Source organism: Lytechinus pictus, chromosome 2 (genome assembly GCF_037042905.1).
Source record: "Lytechinus pictus isolate F3 Inbred chromosome 2, Lp3.0, whole genome shotgun sequence".
Lineage (NCBI taxonomy): Eukaryota > Metazoa > Echinodermata > Echinoidea > Temnopleuroida > Toxopneustidae > Lytechinus > Lytechinus pictus.
The window spans coordinates 43084678-43103937 of record NC_087246.1 but is presented as its reverse complement, the minus strand read 5'-3'; the positions used below and the strand labels follow the sequence as shown (position 1 = coordinate 43103937).

Here is a 19260-nt window from a genome sequence, read left to right as displayed (position 1 = left end):
GGTTCACATCTTTAGTTGATAACAAAAACTGTGTGTTTTTCATGAAAACTTACTTGAAAGGGGCGGTTTTTAGGGTGATATGCATATTTTGATGAGAAATTTATTTGGAGATTGAATTATACTGCACAAGTAATAAATAAATTTGATAAATCAGTGAGTTTCATTTTCTATCTTCATTTCATCTTCCATACTGAATTGATTGTGATGTAATTATTTATATCAAATTTTTGGTGCTGAAGTTATAATCTTATCGAGTAAGTTCTTTTTGTTGGTTCTTTTGTTTTGAAACCTCAGTTGGATATCCATCTGGATTTCTGAATGAAAATGGCTGCTCCCCCTCCAAAGAAATTGAAAACGGACACTCGCAGGTTTCATGACGAATGGAAAATTGTTTTTTTTCTTCATACTTCCAGATGGACAAAATATGAAACCAACATGTTTGATATGTGGAGGAACCATAGCTGTGATTAAAAGGTATGACATTCAGCGGCATTACAATACAAAACACAAGGACACATTCGAGAAGAAATATCCACCAGGAAGTGAGGAACGCAAGAAGAGGATGGAACATTTAGCTAAGTCTCACGCAAAATCAGTAGCAGTGTTTCCTAGAGGTGGAACTGCACAGGAGAAAGCAGCAGAAGTCTCCCTCCGAGTCTCATGGATTCTTAACAAGAACAAACTTCCATTCACAGCATCCGAAGTAGTGAAGGAATGCATGGTTGAAACGGCAAAGGTCCTTTGCCCAGAAAAAGTGGAGACTTTAAAAAAGATTCCCCTTTCTAATGACACTAATACAAGACGCTCTGAGGTCTTAGCTAACAACCTTAAAGATGAACTGCTGGAAAAATTGAAGGTTGCAGATGCCATCTCCCTTGCCATAGATGAGTCAACTGACATCACAGATGTGGCACAGCTGGCTTTGTTTGTCAGATTTCTGGATGAGTCTTCAGGGACATTCCGTGAAGAGCTTCTCGAATTGCTACCCCTGACTGGATCAACAACAAGTAGTGATATTTTCAGCACAATTTCATCATTCTTTGATGCACACGGAATTTCCATCGCCAAAGTGAAATCCCTCCTAACTGATGGAGCTCCTGCAATGGTCGGGAAGAAAACAGGCGTGGCAGCAAGGATGAAGGAGGTTTCACCTGGGCTTCTGTCATTCCATTGCCTTATACACAACTCAGTTCTTTGTGCAAAGATCAACAACGACTTTGCTGAGCCCCTGAACAAACTTATTGAAATTGTGAATTTCTTGAGAGCCAAATCATCCAAGCAACATCGAGACTTGCGAACCTTTCTACAAGACGAAGAGGCAGAGTACTTTGATATTCCTTTGCACACAGCTGTACGATGGCTTAGCAAAGGGAGGTGTTGAAGAGAATGTGGACCCTGCGAGCACACATCGTAAGTTACTTGGGTCAGTCAATTGATGTGCGTGCCAAAAAGCATCTTGGCTTTATGACTGATGACGGAATGATGACAAAGATAGCCTTCCTTGTGGACATCTTCACCCATCTGAATGGACTGAACCTGAAACTTCAAGGACATGGAAAATCCCTGGCAGCATGTAGGAAAACTGTAAAGACATTTCAAGGGATGTTACCGGTTTATCTGAAAGATTTGACCAAAGACAAGAAGTACTTTCCCACTCTGAAGGAATATGGACCTAATGCAATTGCAGGTGCATAATTTGTGCAGAAACTCATGGACGAGTTTCACACCCGCTTTGCGGACTTCAAGAATTTGGACAGTATCCTGTTAGTTGTGACACAACCATTTTTGGTAGACCCAACAGATGAAAGATGGTTGGAGCAAGCAGGAGCAATTTCTCCAGACATGTCCCAGCAAGACCTTCAAGAACAACTCATCGAGCTACAGGCTGATGATGAACTGAAACTGCAGTTCAATGGTCAAGAGTTGGAAAAGTTTTGGATTGAACTTACTGGTTTCCCTGTTCTTAGGAGCATGTCAACCAAGATTCTCACCATTTTTGGATCAACATATATTTGTGAACAGTGTTTTTCAAACATGAACTTCATTAAGAACAAATACAGGAACAGAATAACAAACACTCATTTGTGCAACGTTCTCCGAGTTGCCATCACATCAGTCAAGCCTAATTTTTCAGCACTGGCAAAATCTGGGAGAAGTCATTTCAGTCACCAGATCTGAGGCAGAAAGATCTGAACTAGCGCCTACTGGTATGTTTTGAAAAGTAATTTTGATTTTGAAAATTGTTGAAGTTTGTTGCCATTGGTACTATTTTCTGTTGATATTAATGAGAGACCCTAATTGCCAAGTCGTCAGGGGACTCTTTCCCAGTGACCCCCCCCCCCCCATAGTACTTTACCCGGTCGCATGATGGAAAGTGGCGCAGTTGAGATTCTCAACAAGAAATGTGGAGCTTCAACAAAAGTAATTGAGAATGGCTGGTCTAAAGTTTCGTCAAAATCCTTCCGATTCACCTCTCTACTGCGAGTCGCCATTTTTAACTGAGCGCCGTACACTATCACTATGAAAAAGTGAATACAAACATTTATAAATCACTGCAAAAGTTTCGATAACTTTTGTGGAATAGCGCCATCTGGTGACCATAGTATGGAATTTGATATACATGCGCTGTTTTCATCGTAGGGGTATTAACAGTGCGGTGCTGACGTCTCAAACAGAAGATAGGTCAAGCACGTAATATTACGTGCCCCGCACAGATCGCACACTCGCCCAGCACACGCAGTCAAGTGGTTAAAGGGTCAAGTAATACATTAGGGCAAGTTGCAAGGACAGCCAGGGGTCCACCATGTCCAAAAATTAAAGATGGTTTCCAAAAAAGGGAGTCTAATATGGTTGTTTCCTAAAAACTGATATACATTTTTTAATATCTGCCTGGGTATATGGTTATGTTGTCTAACCCTTTGTTTAAAACTTCAAGCAATACATCATGTACATTAGGATAAGTTGGACAGTCAGTGTTCCTGTATGTCCAAAAATCCAAGATGGCTTCAGAAAAAAGGAGTCAAAGATGGCTGCTGTTACTTAATAATGGACATAGTTCATTTAGAATCCATGCGGGAGATATAATTTTGGTGTCTACCCTATGGTTTCAATGGTTGAATAATACTTTTGGATTAGTAACAATGGTATGAAGCAGTCCATTTTTCCGAAAACCTCAAAGATGGATAAAAAAATGCGTCGAAAATGAGTCCATTAAGTTGAAAATAGTCATAGCTATGTGAAAAAAAAATGTTTGGTGTCTATGCTATTGTGGTTTGAAGGCTCAAATAATACATCGGGACAAGCAACAAGGATGGTCAATTTTCAGTTTTTTCAAAAATTAAAATCCAAAGTGACTTCTAAAATTGCGTAAAATGACTGTTGTTCCCTACTCATGAAACCTTAGAATAGTTCTATTTCTAAGCACTAAAATGATGTGTCTTGAAGTACTTATCAACTTTTTATCGGTACTTTTTAGGTTAAAATTGTACCCCATCTTTAAAGTTTATTTTTTCGGGTTTTTACACCACCGCCGAATTTTGTACCTTGTAACACTTATTTCAAGAGCCTTAAAAACATAGCAGAGACACCAAAATAATGGTTCTACATGGGATAATATAAATTATGAGGTATTGCCATTTTTGTATCAATGGTGGCCAATTTGAATGCAATTATGCGAGCCTTCTTCAATTTTCGGACAACAGCGTATCCCTGCAATACGTCTAAACCTATATTATTTGACCCTTGAAATCATGGGAAAGATACAAAAATGTCTTTAGGTAGACATTATATGCACTTTGCATCAATTTTTTTAAGTAACAGCAACCATTTTTGAAGTCATCATGCATTTTTTGACAATCTGCACCACTGACAAATCTTGAAACTTTTCCAATGTATGTAATTTTTCCCTTGGAACCATTATTTTTTTTAAAAGTTACAATGTCCTTTATTGACACCATTTTGGAATGTAATCTTGGTTTCTCTGACACACTCACTGACTATCTTGTAAACATGTCCTGATGCATTTCAAGCTTTTTAATATAAACTAATTTGTTGACGCTGCAGCAAGCAATAGATTATTTTCCTTTTTGGAGTTGATAGTACAACGACTGCCGTTTTGGACGCCATCTTGGATTTCCAGGTACCCTGGACGACATTTTTTATATTAAAACTAATCTGTCTCTATAGATTATGTTTAACCCTAAGTTTCATGAAATAGATACTTATACCTTAAAAGTTATGACATTTCAAAAACTTAACCTCTGTTAAGATTTGATGTTGACTTCGTCGCCGCCAAAGTCTGATTATTGCCGCCATCAGATAGGCGACGTCCATATCTTGCTTCTGCTATGCAGGCAAGGAAAATGGTAGATGGACTTGGGGGACCTGCATGTTAGGCTGCAGTTGGAGGTCACATGGTAAGGTCAAAGGTCATTTTCAGGTCAACGTTAAAGTTTACATGCAAGACTCTTATGACACCTAACTCCGCAACCGTAAGTCTCTTTTCAACCAAACTTGGGTGGTAGATGGACTAAGGGGACCTGCATGTTATGCTGCAGTTGGAGGTCACATGGTAAGGTCAAAGGTCATTTTCAGGTCAACATTAAAGTTTACGTGCAAGGCTTTTATGACAAGTGTTATTCCATCCAAGTCATTTCACAATGAAGTTTCCATTACGTCAAACCCCCATTTGCAGTGAGACCGCAGTTCAGATTGCAAACTGCGGTATTAGACCCCAATTTGTATTTGAAATCTAAAAAATCATTTCCAAGCCCTGGGGGTCGTTTCATAAAGCTGTTCGTAAGTTAAGAGCAACTTTACCAACGACTGGTGATCATCGCCAATGGTTTGTACCATTTACCGCAAGACAGGATCACCAGTCGCTCTTAAATTACGAACAGCTTTATGAAACACTCGCCTGATCAACCCCGCTTGGCCAGGTAATCCCCACAGGCCAGATTATGAGCGTTGAGCCAAGGACGAAATGATAAACAACAGCAGTGCTATTACGTAAGACTTCTCTGCCTGTAGAAGGACCTTCGGAATGAAATTATTGTATTCGATATTTAATCACGTTTTCAAAGGCATATTGTATTCAGAAATTCAATGTTAGTCCATTTATAATTTCGAACGAAGAAAATCAACCTCGAAATAAGGAAAGTAAGTGAATAAAAAATGGCGGCATGTTTTCCCGGACGCGAATATTTTTTCCGTACATGGAAACGCTATGGGCAATGAATTATTCATAAATTGAGCTAAAATTCTGAAGTGCGCAGGCGCATGGACTTGGTTCTATAGCTTTATCAATTTGTACATGAACGAATGGACGAGCACACTCTTGTACATAAATGAATTGACTCCATCCCCCTCTCCCTGCTTCCTCAAGTTTCGATTTCTCTCTTCCCCTCTCTCTTGCAATCTCTCTCTTCCTCTCCCTCGCAATGAATGTCCTCGCCACCCCTCCATCTAAATTTATGTTTCGTTCCCAGGGGGGGGGCACTTACATTGACGAGTGGATACCATGCGCGACCAAAAAAACACGTAAAAAGGATGTCTTATTCAAGATTGGGCACGTTACGTACGTAATGTGATAAGGGTGTCAAAAACACAAAAATAATGGAAAAAGGGTATCTATTTCGCTAGGAAAGTTACGTGTTTAGGGTCAAATTTGTGGGGATGATGAAACAAAATTAAAATGTTTTATAAAGGATGTCCTCTTTGCCCCAACACTACGTGTTTAGAGTCCGATTTGCGCGAGGTGTGGAAGGTGGGTCCGTGCACCAAATGGTGTGTAAAGGTAAAACCGACGACCGACGGACCCATGAGATAACAAATATCGCTGTACTTGTTTAGGGGTTCATTTCAGGGAATACTTGCCAAGAGTGTTGTTTTGTTTCCAATACTTGTTAAGGGTAGGGTTTCAGACGCTAATACTTGTTAAGGGGTGCATTTTCAGAATATGGAAAATATGTGTTTAGGGTGCTTTTCTAGACCCCATGGTCGCGCATGGTATCCACTCGTCAATGGAAGTGGCCCCCCCGGGGTTTCGTTCTCTTTCTCTTTGTGCTCCCCCCCACTTTCATGCAACCTCTCTCTCCCCCTCTGTTTCTTTCTGAAACATGACTGAATGGACTCGCATAATGTCCTCGCCACCCCCCTCCTCTCCATCTAGTTTCACTCTCTCTCTCTCTCTTGCACTCATTATGTTTCTCTCAACCTCCCTCTTGCAATCTCTCCCGGCCCTTCTATCCCATCTCGCCTTTTCCCCCTTGATCCCCCGGGGGGCCACTTACATTGACGAGTAGATATCATGCGCGACCAAAAAAACACGTAAAAATTATGTCTTTTTTAAGATAGGGCATGTTACGTGCGTAACGTGATAAGGGTGTCAAAAACACAAAAATAATGAAAAAAGGGTAATATACGTGTTTAGGGTCAAATATGCGGGGATGATATAACAAAATCAAAATGTATGATAAAGGATGTCCTTTTTGCCCCAACACTACGTGTTTAGAGTCCGATTTGCGCGAGGTGTGGAAGGTGGGGCCGTACTAAACCAATAATGATGTCTAAAGGTAAAAACAAGGAGATATATCTCCTTGGTAAAACCGACCACCGACGGACGCGTGACATAACAATAAAATATCTCTGTACTTGTTTAGGGGTTCATTTCAGGGAATACTTGCTAAATCTATAAGACTATCGTTTTGTTTCCAATACTTGTTAAGGGTAGGGTTTCACACGCCAATACTTGTTAAGGGGTGCATTTTCAGAATATGGAAAATACGTGTTTAGGGTGCTTTTCAAGACCCCGTGGTCGCGCATGGTATCCACTCGTCAATGGAAGTGGCCCCCCCCGGGCTTGATCCATCCTCGCTCCCGCGCTCAAATTTGTCGATCTACTCTTGACTAATTAAAGGGATGGTCCATGCTGGAGATATTTATATCTCAATAAATAGAGTAAAATTCACAAAGTAAAAGCTGCAAATTTGATCAAAATCGGATAACAAATAACAAAGTTATTGAATTTTAAAAATTTGCATCATTCCGGCGAAACAGTTCTGGGCATGTCTTTATGAATATTCATTAGGTGGGCTGATGATGTCATATCCCCACTTGCATGACTTGTTCTTTTGTATTTTATTATATGAAATTAGGTTTATTCATAATTTGTCTAACTAGAACTGAAGCAATTGGATTGACAACTGATTAAAGGGGAATCCAACCCAAATAAAAACTTGTTTTTATAAGGAAAAGAAAAATCAGACAAGTTGATAGGTGAAAGTTTGAACAATATTGGACAAACAACAAGAAAGTTATGAATTTTTAAAAGTTGTAAATATTGGTAATCACTATACCCATGGAGACTTCAAATTGGCCGCATATGGGATGTCATAGTGAGGTAAGGCAAGGACTACTCTTCCATGTACTCCAATACATATTATGGCTAAAATGTCATTTTCCCCAAAAGTCTTATTTCAAATTATATTTTTCTTTCATGAGGACATAAAACAATATACTACCTGGGTTATATTTAGATTACTGCCCCAGGGGAATGGGTACTTAGGAGAAAACCACAAATACCTGATAATAAAGTACATGGCCTATGGGAAAGTTGTCCTTGCCCCTTGTCATAATTTACTTACCCAGTTGCCAATTTGAAATCTACATAGTATTAGTGATCTCAATTTTAAAGCAGCTATAACTTTCTTATTGCTTGTCCGATTTCTTTCAAACTTTCACCATTCTGTTTAATTTATTTTTCTCCTTCCCAACACAACATTTTATGGCCAAGGCTGGATTCCCCTTTAAGTGTATTAGTTAGTTATTTCAGCAAATTATTTCATCATAATGGAGACACATCATCTACACATGATGTATTCTGGTGTCTATTTCGAACAATAAAATATGGATTTTTTTTGGGGGGGGATATCAAAAATTATAAAAAAGTTATTTTTTGTCAAAGACTGAGTGAGGAATTAAAGGTTCTCTGGACAGTTACCCCCAAAACGATAATGAACTTGCAACTTTTTATAATTATATTGGACATTATTATATTGCGTAACATGAAAAGGTCTATCGTAATAAAAACCCACTGTGCGAATATTTAGCTGTTCCATTAAAGGGATAGTCCGGGTTGAAAATATTTCTATCTAAATATTAAATAGAGTAAAATTCACAAAGCAAAATGCTGAAAATTTCATCAAAATTGGATCAGAAATAACGAAGTTATTGAATTTTAAAGTTTATCAATATTTTGTGAGAACAGTTATATGCACATCGTCATGAATATTCATTAGGTGGGCTGATGATGTAACATCCTGACCTTCCTTTTTCTTATGTTATTACATTGTTTCACTTTTTTCATACATATGTAGATGATGTGTCTCCATTATGATGAAATAAGTTGCGGCAATAACTAACTAATACACTTAATCAGTTGTCAATCCAATTGTTTCAGTTCTTGATAGACAAATTTTGAATAAACCTAATTTTATATAATAAAATACAAAAGAACAAGTCATGCAAGTGGGGATATGACATCATCAGCCCACCTAATGAATATTCATAAAGACATGCCTAGAACAGCTGTTTCGCCGGAATGATGCAAATTTTTAAAATTCAATAACTTTGTTATTTGTTATCCGATTTTGATCAAATTTGCAGCATTTTGCTTTGTAAATTTTACTCTATTTATTGAGATATAAATATCTCCAGCATGGACCAGCATCCCTTTAATTAGTCAAGAGTAGATCGACAAATTTGAGCGCGGGAGCGAGGATGGATGAAGGGGGAAAAGGCGAGATGGGATATAGAAGGGGAGAGATTGCAAGAGGGAGGTTGAGAGAAACATATAATGAGTGCAAGAGAGAGAGAGGGGAAGAGAGAAATCGAAACTTGAAGCAGGGAGAGGGGGATAGAGTCCATTCATTTATGTACAAGAGTGTGCTCGTCCATTCGTTCATGTACAAATTGATAAAGCTATAGAACCAAGTCCATGCGCCTGCGCACTTCAGATTTTTAGCTCAATTTATGAATAATTCATGTCCCATAGCGTTTCCATGTACGGAAAAAATATTCGCTTCCCGGACCGCGCTCGGGCTGTTGTGTTATCTTCGGACCGAGGTCAAGAAACAGGTGTTTTGATACTTACATTGCATGCCTGGGGCAGTAGGGTTTGTCGTACTTGGAGAAGAGAATTAAAACTGGGGTATAGTGTTCTCAAATGGAGGTTTTTTGTCATGTCGATACAATTCTGTTGTGTGCCCTCGCAAATCACGATATTTCTGGTTATTTTCATAAGTGGGCGAGACACAAAATCGCTTTTGCCTTGTGTACTTTAATTTGCTGCACTTCTTGTGCTTCTTTTGATGCCTCGCAACCTTTATAAGCAGCCGAATGGTTACCATTGCAATTTACACATTTGAAATGTTGTCGCTTCAGCTCGCAATTTTCTACCGAATGCCCTAGGCCACACCTGGGAAACCTTTCCTTAGCACTACATCCACTAGCTAAATGCCCGTATCTTTGGCATTTAAAGCACCTGGGTGCTGGTGGAATGTATTCCTTGACTATTATTTTCTGGAAGCAAAATTCAAGATGTTCTGGAATTTGGGGGGTAGAGAAGAACAATATTACTGTCTTTAGGGGCTTCAAATCACCCTCAAAATTTTTCTTTTTTTCATTCTCTCAACCTTCACTACTCTGCTTTGTTCTAGCTCCTTCAGAATATCTTCCTCAGATGTTTCTAAAGAAATTCCAAATATGACCCCTTTTTAGGCGTAGGTTTTTTCCTCTATTTTGACTGGAATATTGCCAATCTCTGGTATCTGAGTTAAGGCTTTACGTTGCTTCTCATTTTTACACTTTACTAAGAGACCCTTCCCACCACGTAGTCTACAAACTTAATGAAGTCAGGGGGAGACCTGCAAGCCTTTGCAATATCCTTCTTGACAGTTCATTAACTACACTAAGTTATTTCTATCAATGGGTACTAAGAGTACATGTACCTTTAGGTGGTCTGTTTTTGGGGCATTTATTCCTGTTTTGAAAGGAGTTGACGGCAGTGTGCCGAAATCGGTATCTGCTGCAAGCTCTTCAACATCACTTAAACTACCTCCCCTAGTCGAAATAAAAAAGTCAAAAAATAGAAGAAAAAATAGCCAAAAAATATATATTACAAAAAATATATTTTGATGCTATTTTTTCTCCAAACACAATAGCGTAAAAATATGTAAAAATTATCAAAGAAATACAATAAAAATAGGGAAAAAAAATATTTTTAGGCTATTCAATTTGGAACGAAAATAGATAAAAAATAGAGACCGTCTGCAAAATATATATTTTTTTTATTTTGTTAAATATATAAAAAAATATAATTCTTAGTTGCACAGCTTTTTTCGCTATTTTCTAATGATTTTAAAAGTATAACCTAAAATATATATATTTTCCCTATTTTCAAGGAAGAACTATGTTTCCTCTATTTTTGTTGTGTCAAATCATATAGATATGTTCCTGATCTTTCACACTTTTCGTATCTCTTCTTTTGTTTTCCTTGCACACACACACACACACATAAGAAAATTTGTAACACTCCCCTCCCCCTTGGCAGTTACTTGAATTAAGTATCTTTACAATGAATGTCCACTCCTGTTATAACAAGGTGCAGGGAAAAGTGAAGTAATTATCCTTGCACATAGGATTGAAGAATCAAGGAAATTTGCCTCATTGTATTGAAACATTGTTGTTAATTGCCACATGCACAACAATACAACAGGAGTTGACAAAACTTGCCCTAGAAAATCAGTCTCTCAGCCTTTTGATATCTGTTCCAAATAAATATCAGAGTGACAAAATTATATACATTTTGTATTGCACTGGAATTTAATGAATTAAAATTGTTACAAACTATGTTTGAGACATAACAAGCTGTGTATTATTCTTGTCTTATGTCTCACTATCTCGTAGCTCTGCCGAGCTTATGAGCTTAAATATCGGATCTGAATGTCACGGCGATTAATAGGTCTCCTATACTTAATAATCGCTATGCCTTCACCACCCGGTGCATTATGGTTATTTTGTAACCTATTTGTCTCGTATTCGGGCGGCTCGTGCGAGCCCTGCCCGAGCTGCCATCATCGGTCGTCCCCCCGGACCCCGCCGGCAGCACCCGCACCGAACGCCTGGAGGGAATCGGCTATTTATATGCTAGATACCCCTCCTGTTGACATTCACAACTTGTTCCCCGAGTCTTTCCCGGTCGGGTAAGCATCATCTCGGTGGAAAGAAACAGCCATATATCTCTTTAGATTGTCGGCTGTGTGCGTGCGTTCAGGCTTGTTTCAAGCCCCAGGGTTTTTCTGTCTGCATTTCTATGCCTACTTCCTGGGCGCACCCACCGTGCCGGGTCGGCGAGTTCACACCAAACTGTCCGCCACCAGGCCATCGGTCGAGCTCAAACAGTCTATCCGATAGACTGCCCTCTATGTGCAGGGGCCGCGGAACCGGGGGGGGGGGGGGGGCTGGGGGGGCTTCAGCCCCCCCACTTTTTTCCAAAACCGTGTACAAAAACTTAAAAATGACCATATGATTGTGATTTTTAGCATGGTCAGCCCCTCCACTTTGAAAACCGTTCCACGGCCCCTGATGTGGGTCAAGCTTGCGGGCGTCTCCGCCGCTTCCTCGTGTGGAGTGGGCTACGGTCGATGCATTTACCGTGCCCATGTGTCGAATTGTCTTCTTTTTTAGAAGCTTTTTCACTCGGCACACTTGAGTCGCCTCGCAGGCTGCTTTCATCCTCCTTCCATGCTCTATGTATGTGACCATGGTCACTGCGTGACCGAGGATGATGTAATCGTGGTGGATATACATTTATGTATAAAATGTATACGTGTGTGTATGCATACTTACGCCTGTCTAACCACGATCACCACGACCCGCTTTCTCTCGGGCCGACTGTGGATGAGTCCCTCCATGAAAGTGATTTACTTCACTGGAGTTCTTCTTTTTAGAAGCTTAGATTTTCATCCCCCGCTGCTTAGGGCGTCATTTTTGCCCCCCCCCCCCCCCCCGCAGCTTCTCGGAACTCCTTATCTTACCGATATCGGACTGTTCCATGCTGTTGCAACCGGCGCCGGCAGTGCTTGCCCTTGCGATCACCAGAGAAACCAGGCCTTGTGGCTGTTTTCGTAAACAACTGGTTCTCATCGCAGACTGAGGGAAATATTGGTGATTATTTTCCTCAAGTCGCCTTTCTCCTCCGCTTGTTTCGTCAAGCGAGGACTTAGACACTCTTAGCCAGTTTCCGTCCCTAACCTCGATAGGACAGGGCCGTTGTTACTTCACTCGATTCCGTCGGGAACGTAACTGTTGAGGTATCATGTCTGGCGTTGTCTGTTGGTTCAGAACATCTTGACCGACATCTCTTGATCATCGTTTACACGTAAGATCATGACAGAGACATTGTTCGCCAGCTCATCTCTGGCGTACGCTTGCTGCGACTAGGGATTACTCCGCTCAGCGGATATCCATCGTAGCCTAGCCTTACGGGCCCTCTCGGCGATGGTGGCTTCAGCCAAACCACCGCCCACCTCTCCCGCCGCGGGCACTGCACCCTCGGGCGGGTGTTTTATTTAGTACGGGAGAAAAGGGATCCGCTGTCTATCACACTTATTATGTCGTGATGCGTGCCGCGTTTTGCTCCGACACGCCCGTTTGAGCTGCTTTGACCAGACTGTTGTATCCTACATAGACAGCAGGGGCGGTATTCTGAAAACGTTCTTATCTTAATTTTGTTCTTATCTACGTCACGTTCTCAAATTGGTATTCTGAAAACTTTCTTATCTTTTTCTTATCTTTTGTTTTTATCTTTTTCTTATCTTGATGCTGAGCGCGTAAATTTATAATTCGCGTGTATGATACAAAAGCGCGCTATAAAAGATAAGTGATATTTTGAAAACGTTCTTATCTTTTATCTTTCTTATCTTTTTACGATATTTATGATAATATTTAAGATAGCTAGAGGGTTATCACATCTTACGATGTCCGCGTCCTTTCTTGCTCAAAATCGATGGCCACTGGTAGTGACAGTATTCCTCCCACCCTTTCTTTCATTCACCCTTTATTTTGCCCGTCTCTTTTTTCTATCCCCTTTTTCTTTCTTTCTTTCGTTCTTTCTTTTTCATTTATTTATTTTCTTTTTTTCTTCCTTTGTATAAAAAAATTCTGTCTGTCTTTTTTCCTTTCTTTCATTCTTCATTTATATCTTTTGTTCTATTCTTTTGAATCTTTTAACATCTGCCTTATTTTCTTTTGCCTTGTTTCATTTATTCTTTATTTTTCTTCCTTTTTTATTTTCCCTTTACGATTTTTCTTTATTTTTTCTTTACTAAGTCTTTACTTTTGTTTTTTTTCTTTCCCCTTTTCTCTCTTTCTTTCCTTTTTCGTTTCCTTTCTTCCTTCACTTTATTTTTTGTAATCTGTTTATTTCTTCATTCTTTTTCTTTCTTTCATTCATTTTGTCGTCTTTATATATTTTTTTATTTATTCATTTTATTTGTTCCTTTTCTCCTTCCCTTATTTTTCCACCTCATTTTGTTTTTGTTTTCTTTCTCTTAAAATTTCTTTCATTTTATTATTATTATTTTTTTCTTTTTTCACTCGTTCGTTTGGTCTTTCTTTCATTCTTTTTATTTCTGCTTTATGACACTAAATGTGTGCCTTATTCAGGCCTACTCTCTTTCTTCCTTTCGTTCTTCTATCTTTATTTTTCGCTCATTTTTATTTCGTTCGTTCTTTATTTACTCTTTCTTCTATTAACTTTTAAAAATATTTTTCTTGATTGTTTCCATTAATCTTTGTTCGTTTTCTTTTTTTTCCATTCATTCTTCATTTTTCCTGCCTTTTAATTTCCCTTTCTTTTTCTTTCCTTCTTTGAATTTAAATTTCTTTTTATCTTTATTTAGTTTTCAATTTTGCTTTAATTTTCCTTTCATCTTTTATCTTCTCTCTCTCTCTTATCTCTTTCTTTTGTTGTTTCTCTCTCTCTTTATTTCTTTGTTTCATTTCCCCTTTTTTTCTCTCTTCCTTCACTTTTTTTACATTTTTATTCCTTCCTTTTCTCTGTTTTTTACTTTCTTTCATTCATTTTTTCGAACTTTTTTTGGTTCTTTATTCCTTCATTTTATCCTTTTTAATCTTTTTATTTTGTCCTTTTTCGTTTTTTTCCTTTAAGTATTTTTTCGTTTTCCTTCTATGTTTTTCCTTCAATATTTTATCATTGATTATCATTCTATTTATTCCTCCTCTTTCTTTTTTGTATTCTTTCCTTTTTATTTCTTTTTATTTTTTTATTTTCTTTTATGTTCTTTTTGCTTGCTTTCATTCGTTTACCTTTTCTTTCATTCATTGTTTTCTGCTTTGATCCTTAATTTTTTTTTATTTCTGCTTCATTATAACCCTTTTCTGTCTTCTTACTTACCTACTTACTTTCTTTCTTCCTGTTTTATTCTTTATTCGTAACTGCTTTCTTTACCTTCTTTCTTTCTTTATTTTGTGCACGTGTCTCGAAATAATAATCAGTCATTGCGTATAAAATGCCTATTTCGCGCAATGCGCCAGAAACAGTGTACGCGCGGCGCCCATGATATTCTCTTCACATAAGGAACGCTTCTATTGGTTAAACTGCCAATATAAAGCGCATTTTGATTGGTAATATCTTAAAAATGGGCGTGTTGAAGATAAGAAGGAGGCAGTCCTTACAGAGATAAGAACGCGTTAAGAAGATTTTCAGAATACCGATTTGCAATGATTTTAGCGTCTTCTTATCTCATTGAGATAAGAACAAAGATAAGAACGTTTTCAGAATACCACCCCAGGTCCGTGGCATTTTCTCATTAACAGGATGGCACTCAGTCGCTTTTCTTGACACATTGACTGCCTTACGAGTGGTTTACTTCAACCTTACTCTCTGTCGTTCCATGTCCTTTTCGGACCGCTGGAAACGTTCTGCCACAGCTCTCTATCAGAATTCTGCAGATGTTCTGCCCTCACGCATTTGAGACAGATATCGAATTCTGGGCGCCTTCTCCCAAGCGGGGGCTTCTGAGATATCTTGCATTCCTTACGTTTGCATGGTTGCGGCTTGGCTTAAATTATTAAGCCGGTGACTTGACCGTGGCTTTTATTAGCCCCGCTGTCGCCTTCTCAGATTGATTGATTGATCACTTACTGAACCGTACAAGTTTCAGTCTTCCGATCACGATTCTTGTCGAAATTTTCAACAAAATCGGATCGTTTTTTGATCATCGGCAATTATCATCCCTCCGGTTACGGATGATTAATACCTTCAATCCGAATCTTACAACCTCTTAAGTTCTTCTCAAACGTTGAGTTTGTATGGCTTAGTCCGTCATGGCACCTGTCGGTCGTTCTTGACGCTTGACTAACTCCCTCTTGGGTCAGTATTCAGGGTATCTTTTGTCTGTCTATCAGTCGAGATCCCTCCTGTATCTGTTTATACTGTATATAACCATTTACAATACAAAGCTTTGCATACTTATGCATCGCTCCCGGACCGTTGCTGGGATTGGCTTAGATTAGGTGTGACTTCTAACCCTCGTCTTTGTTTGCCTTTATTCAGACAATTCCCAACTCTGTGAAGTTGGTTGTTTTGTCGCGCAAGCCGTTTGCGGCAGCTTCTCGAGACATCTTTTCACGCTGGATTGTTGAAACGATCAAGTCAGTTGGTGATGATGTTCTCCTTCTGACACTAGGCCGAGGGCCCATAGACCATGATACTATAGTATCATTCTTCTTGGGCTCTTTCTATGGAATCGTCGTATACGACATCTTGAGGACCGCCTTTTTGACGCTCTTCTAATTCCTTGTTCTTAAGGACCTTCTTCACATGAGGCCTTATTTGCCTCCTCTGTCCTTAAGGCAGCGGCCTTTCGTGTCTTCATCTCCCTATTTTTGTACGCACTTTCTTAGTCTAGACATGCCTCCCTTCACGTTGAATCCGTGTTGGTCTAGCAAATCAAATGAGTATATCCCAGTTATTGATAGTAAATTATGAAAATACTTACGTTTATTTTCTTATTTACGAGATAACTGGATATACTTATTTGAACCCTCCCACCTACCCCTCGCCTTGCGTGGCAACATGTCTTGCGTGCAGGCTCATGAGAGGAAATGGACGCCAAATTGCGCGATGATCTTGGGATAGTGCGTTCATAGGGAGATGCAGCGCGCGCGCAGGAAAATTGTGTACTGTATATCGCGCAAGCCGTTTGCGGCAGCTTCTCGAGACATCTTTTCACGCTGGATTGTTGAAACGATCAAGTCAGTTGGTGATGATGTTCTCCTTCTGACACTAGGCCGAGGGCCCATGATACTATAGTATCATTCTTCTTGGGCTCTTTCTATGGAATCGTCGTATACGACATCTTGAGGACCGCCTTTTTGACGCTCTTCTAATTCCTTGTTCTTAAGGACCTTCTTCACATGAGGCCTTATTTGCCTCCTCTGTCCTTAAGGCAGCGGCCTTTCGTGTCTTCATCTCCCTATTTTTGTACGCACTTTCTTAGTCTAGACATGCCTCCCTTCACGTTGAATCCGTGTTGGTCTAGCAAATCAAATGAGTATATCCCAGTTATTGATAGTAAATTATGAAAATACTTACGTTTATTTTCTTATTTACGAGATAACTGGATATACTTATTTGAACCCTCCCACCTACCCCTCGCCTTGCGTGGCAACATGTCTTGCGTGCAGGCTCATGAGAGGAAATGGACGCCAAATTGCGCGATGATCTTGGGATAGTGCGTTCATAGGGAGATGCAGCGTGCGCGCAGGAAAATTGTGTACTGTATATTCGGCGTGCTGGTTCATCGTAATGAACAAGCAAATCAAATGAGTATATCCAGTTATCTCGTAAATAAGAAAATAAACGTAAGTATTTTCACAATTGTCGTAATTATACACTTTGCAAATGGCCTCTATACAAGAAGGAAAAGAGACCATTCATGAGAAGCGTGATAATAGGCAACTAGAGCAGACAACAGAGCTGCATTGATAGAACCTGACCTGTCCGAGCATGCTGATCGCCCTTACACAGTTTTGTAGACTGTGTCTATTGAATTGGTCGAAAGCGGATATTTGATAAAATAACACAACTTTTTCTTCGTAAATTTCTCAACTATTCTGTTGATTTGAAAAGCAAATCCTTTATTTCTAGAAATAAAAATGTCTGATTTGTCATCTTAACATTTACTAAAAATCCTGAAAACATCATTTTGGCGTAATTAGCAAATATTTTGGAAAATACTGCAACAGATCTAAATACCGGCAGTGTACCCAAAACTGCTCTGCCGCAGGGAGAACTTTCCGGAATCGCAGGCCCGCATCCAAAGGTATAAACTTGGTACAAATGATCCTTGGGTAATAACAAGCGTGTTCTTGAGAATGATGGGGTCAAATGTCATCTAAGGGTCAAAAGGCCATATTGCATATTTTTTTTAATTGCCAAATCAGGCGAGATTCATGGTTCGTGAACCACCTTGATTAGTTCTTGGTAGAAAAAAATGGAGAAAACATAAACTACAAAAAAACAAGTGTGGATATGACGTAATCAGTTTGCTCATTGAATGTTGATGAAGACATGACTTTGTCTAGAACTGTTTGACCTGAAGGCAAATCTTTAAATTACCATAACTTTTGTTGTTCCTTATCTATTTTGATCAATTTTTCAGTGTTTTGTTTGTCTTATTTTTCTTTACCCCTTTAAGTCAACCTTCAGTAAGTCAAATATTCACCCAAGTCAAGGCAAATTTTTAAGACCAGAGTTACACATTAGTGATTAATCGCTAAATAAAATGACCAATCAAGATCATACTTGCTGCACAATTTGCTCAGTAGACTGACAAGGAGCCAATCAAAACTGTTCTTTCAGATTAGCGATGAATGGCTAACCATTTGTTTTATGGGGCCCAGATGAAGAAAAACATGTGATGATATATACATTCTTCAAGTCAAATTTCTCCAAGTTGAATATATTTTTGTGGCACAGAAGATTTGACCTAGGCAAAGTTATAATATAATATAATATATGGTTTTGGTTAAATTATGATGAAATTACTGAATGTAGTTTCAGTTTGACTATGTTGAAGACTTCTTTTTTTCTCATAGTTACCGTTTACTTTGAAGATACAGGGTTTTTTCCCCCATAAAAAAAAAAGAAGTGATTATGAATATATGTGATGATACAATACTCCGATTGACATTCGTCATGAAGATTTGGTGTTAATTTGAAGCTAGTGTCTCATATAGGTGTGATTGGTAACATACTAGTGAATACTGATCAAGTCTTGCAAGATATTAATGTTTTGCCATTAAAACCATTACTACCTTTGAAAGATTTTTACTTGCTTTTTCTGTATCAGATTGTAGAAAGACAGTTGGCACTGGAGTAATGGCAAAAAGAAAGGGAGCTAAATCAGTTAAAATGGCTGCCAAGGTTGCCCTGATGAAGATGAAGATGCATGCTTTAGGGGATTCCAGTATACCTCAGGTAAAGGCTTTATTTGTAAAGGGAAAATTGAAGAAAATTAATAAAAAAATAAATACATAGTCAGATAAGTATGAATTTAAAACAAATGGAAATAAAGGAATGAATAAATACTTATAAAGTTGCAGCACTTTGAACCCTTAATTATATTGTATGGTTGTGACCCACACCCTGAATTATTTGCAAATATCAAGCTTATTGGCAAAAAGAATAAATACAAGACATTTGAAATAAATGATGTCCTATTCTCATGATTCGAGCCCCAGCCATGCCATTGGTACTGGCCCTGGCCGCGATGTTTTTTCCCAAACAGGTTTACCATTTAAACCCTGCCTCCTGATTGGCTAGCTAGCTGCGCAAGCTAGTTAATGTATTAGGCATGCGCGTAGACTCTGCTTGCGATTTGTGCGATGATGATGTGAGCGCAAGCAAGCACTATATGGACTGTCACAGCCAAGGGGCGGGTGTGATACCTTGTTGGTCCAGTGGCAACTTCTTGCATACAGAACTCAAAGTTACTACTGACAAAGATTTTAAGGGAATCATATTTTAATTCCAATCTTTAAATTCAAATGTTCCTCAGAACAATGATTACATCAGATCAAATTCCGAACATAAAATATGGATAATATCACTCAGTACAGAACAGAAATAAAATGTTGAATTTAAGGATCAATTTTTATATCATAGCTATGGCA

At 38.8% G+C, this 19260-nt stretch overlaps 2 protein-coding genes across 2 annotated transcripts; both read left to right on the top strand.

Annotated features, from left to right (window-relative positions):
- Positions 1-424: 424 nt before the first annotated feature.
- LOC129279404 (SCAN domain-containing protein 3-like) lies at positions 425-1381 on the top strand. The gene has a single exon (XM_054915500.2). It carries the CDS (start codon positions 425-427, stop codon positions 1379-1381), a length of 957 nt encoding a protein of 318 aa, XP_054771475.2.
- Positions 1382-1710: 329 nt separating this feature from the next.
- Positions 1711-2178, top strand: LOC135153235 (SCAN domain-containing protein 3-like). The gene has a single exon (XM_064095655.1). It carries the CDS (start codon positions 1711-1713, stop codon positions 2176-2178), a length of 468 nt encoding a protein of 155 aa, XP_063951725.1.
- The last annotated feature ends 17082 nt before the right edge of the window (positions 2179-19260 follow it).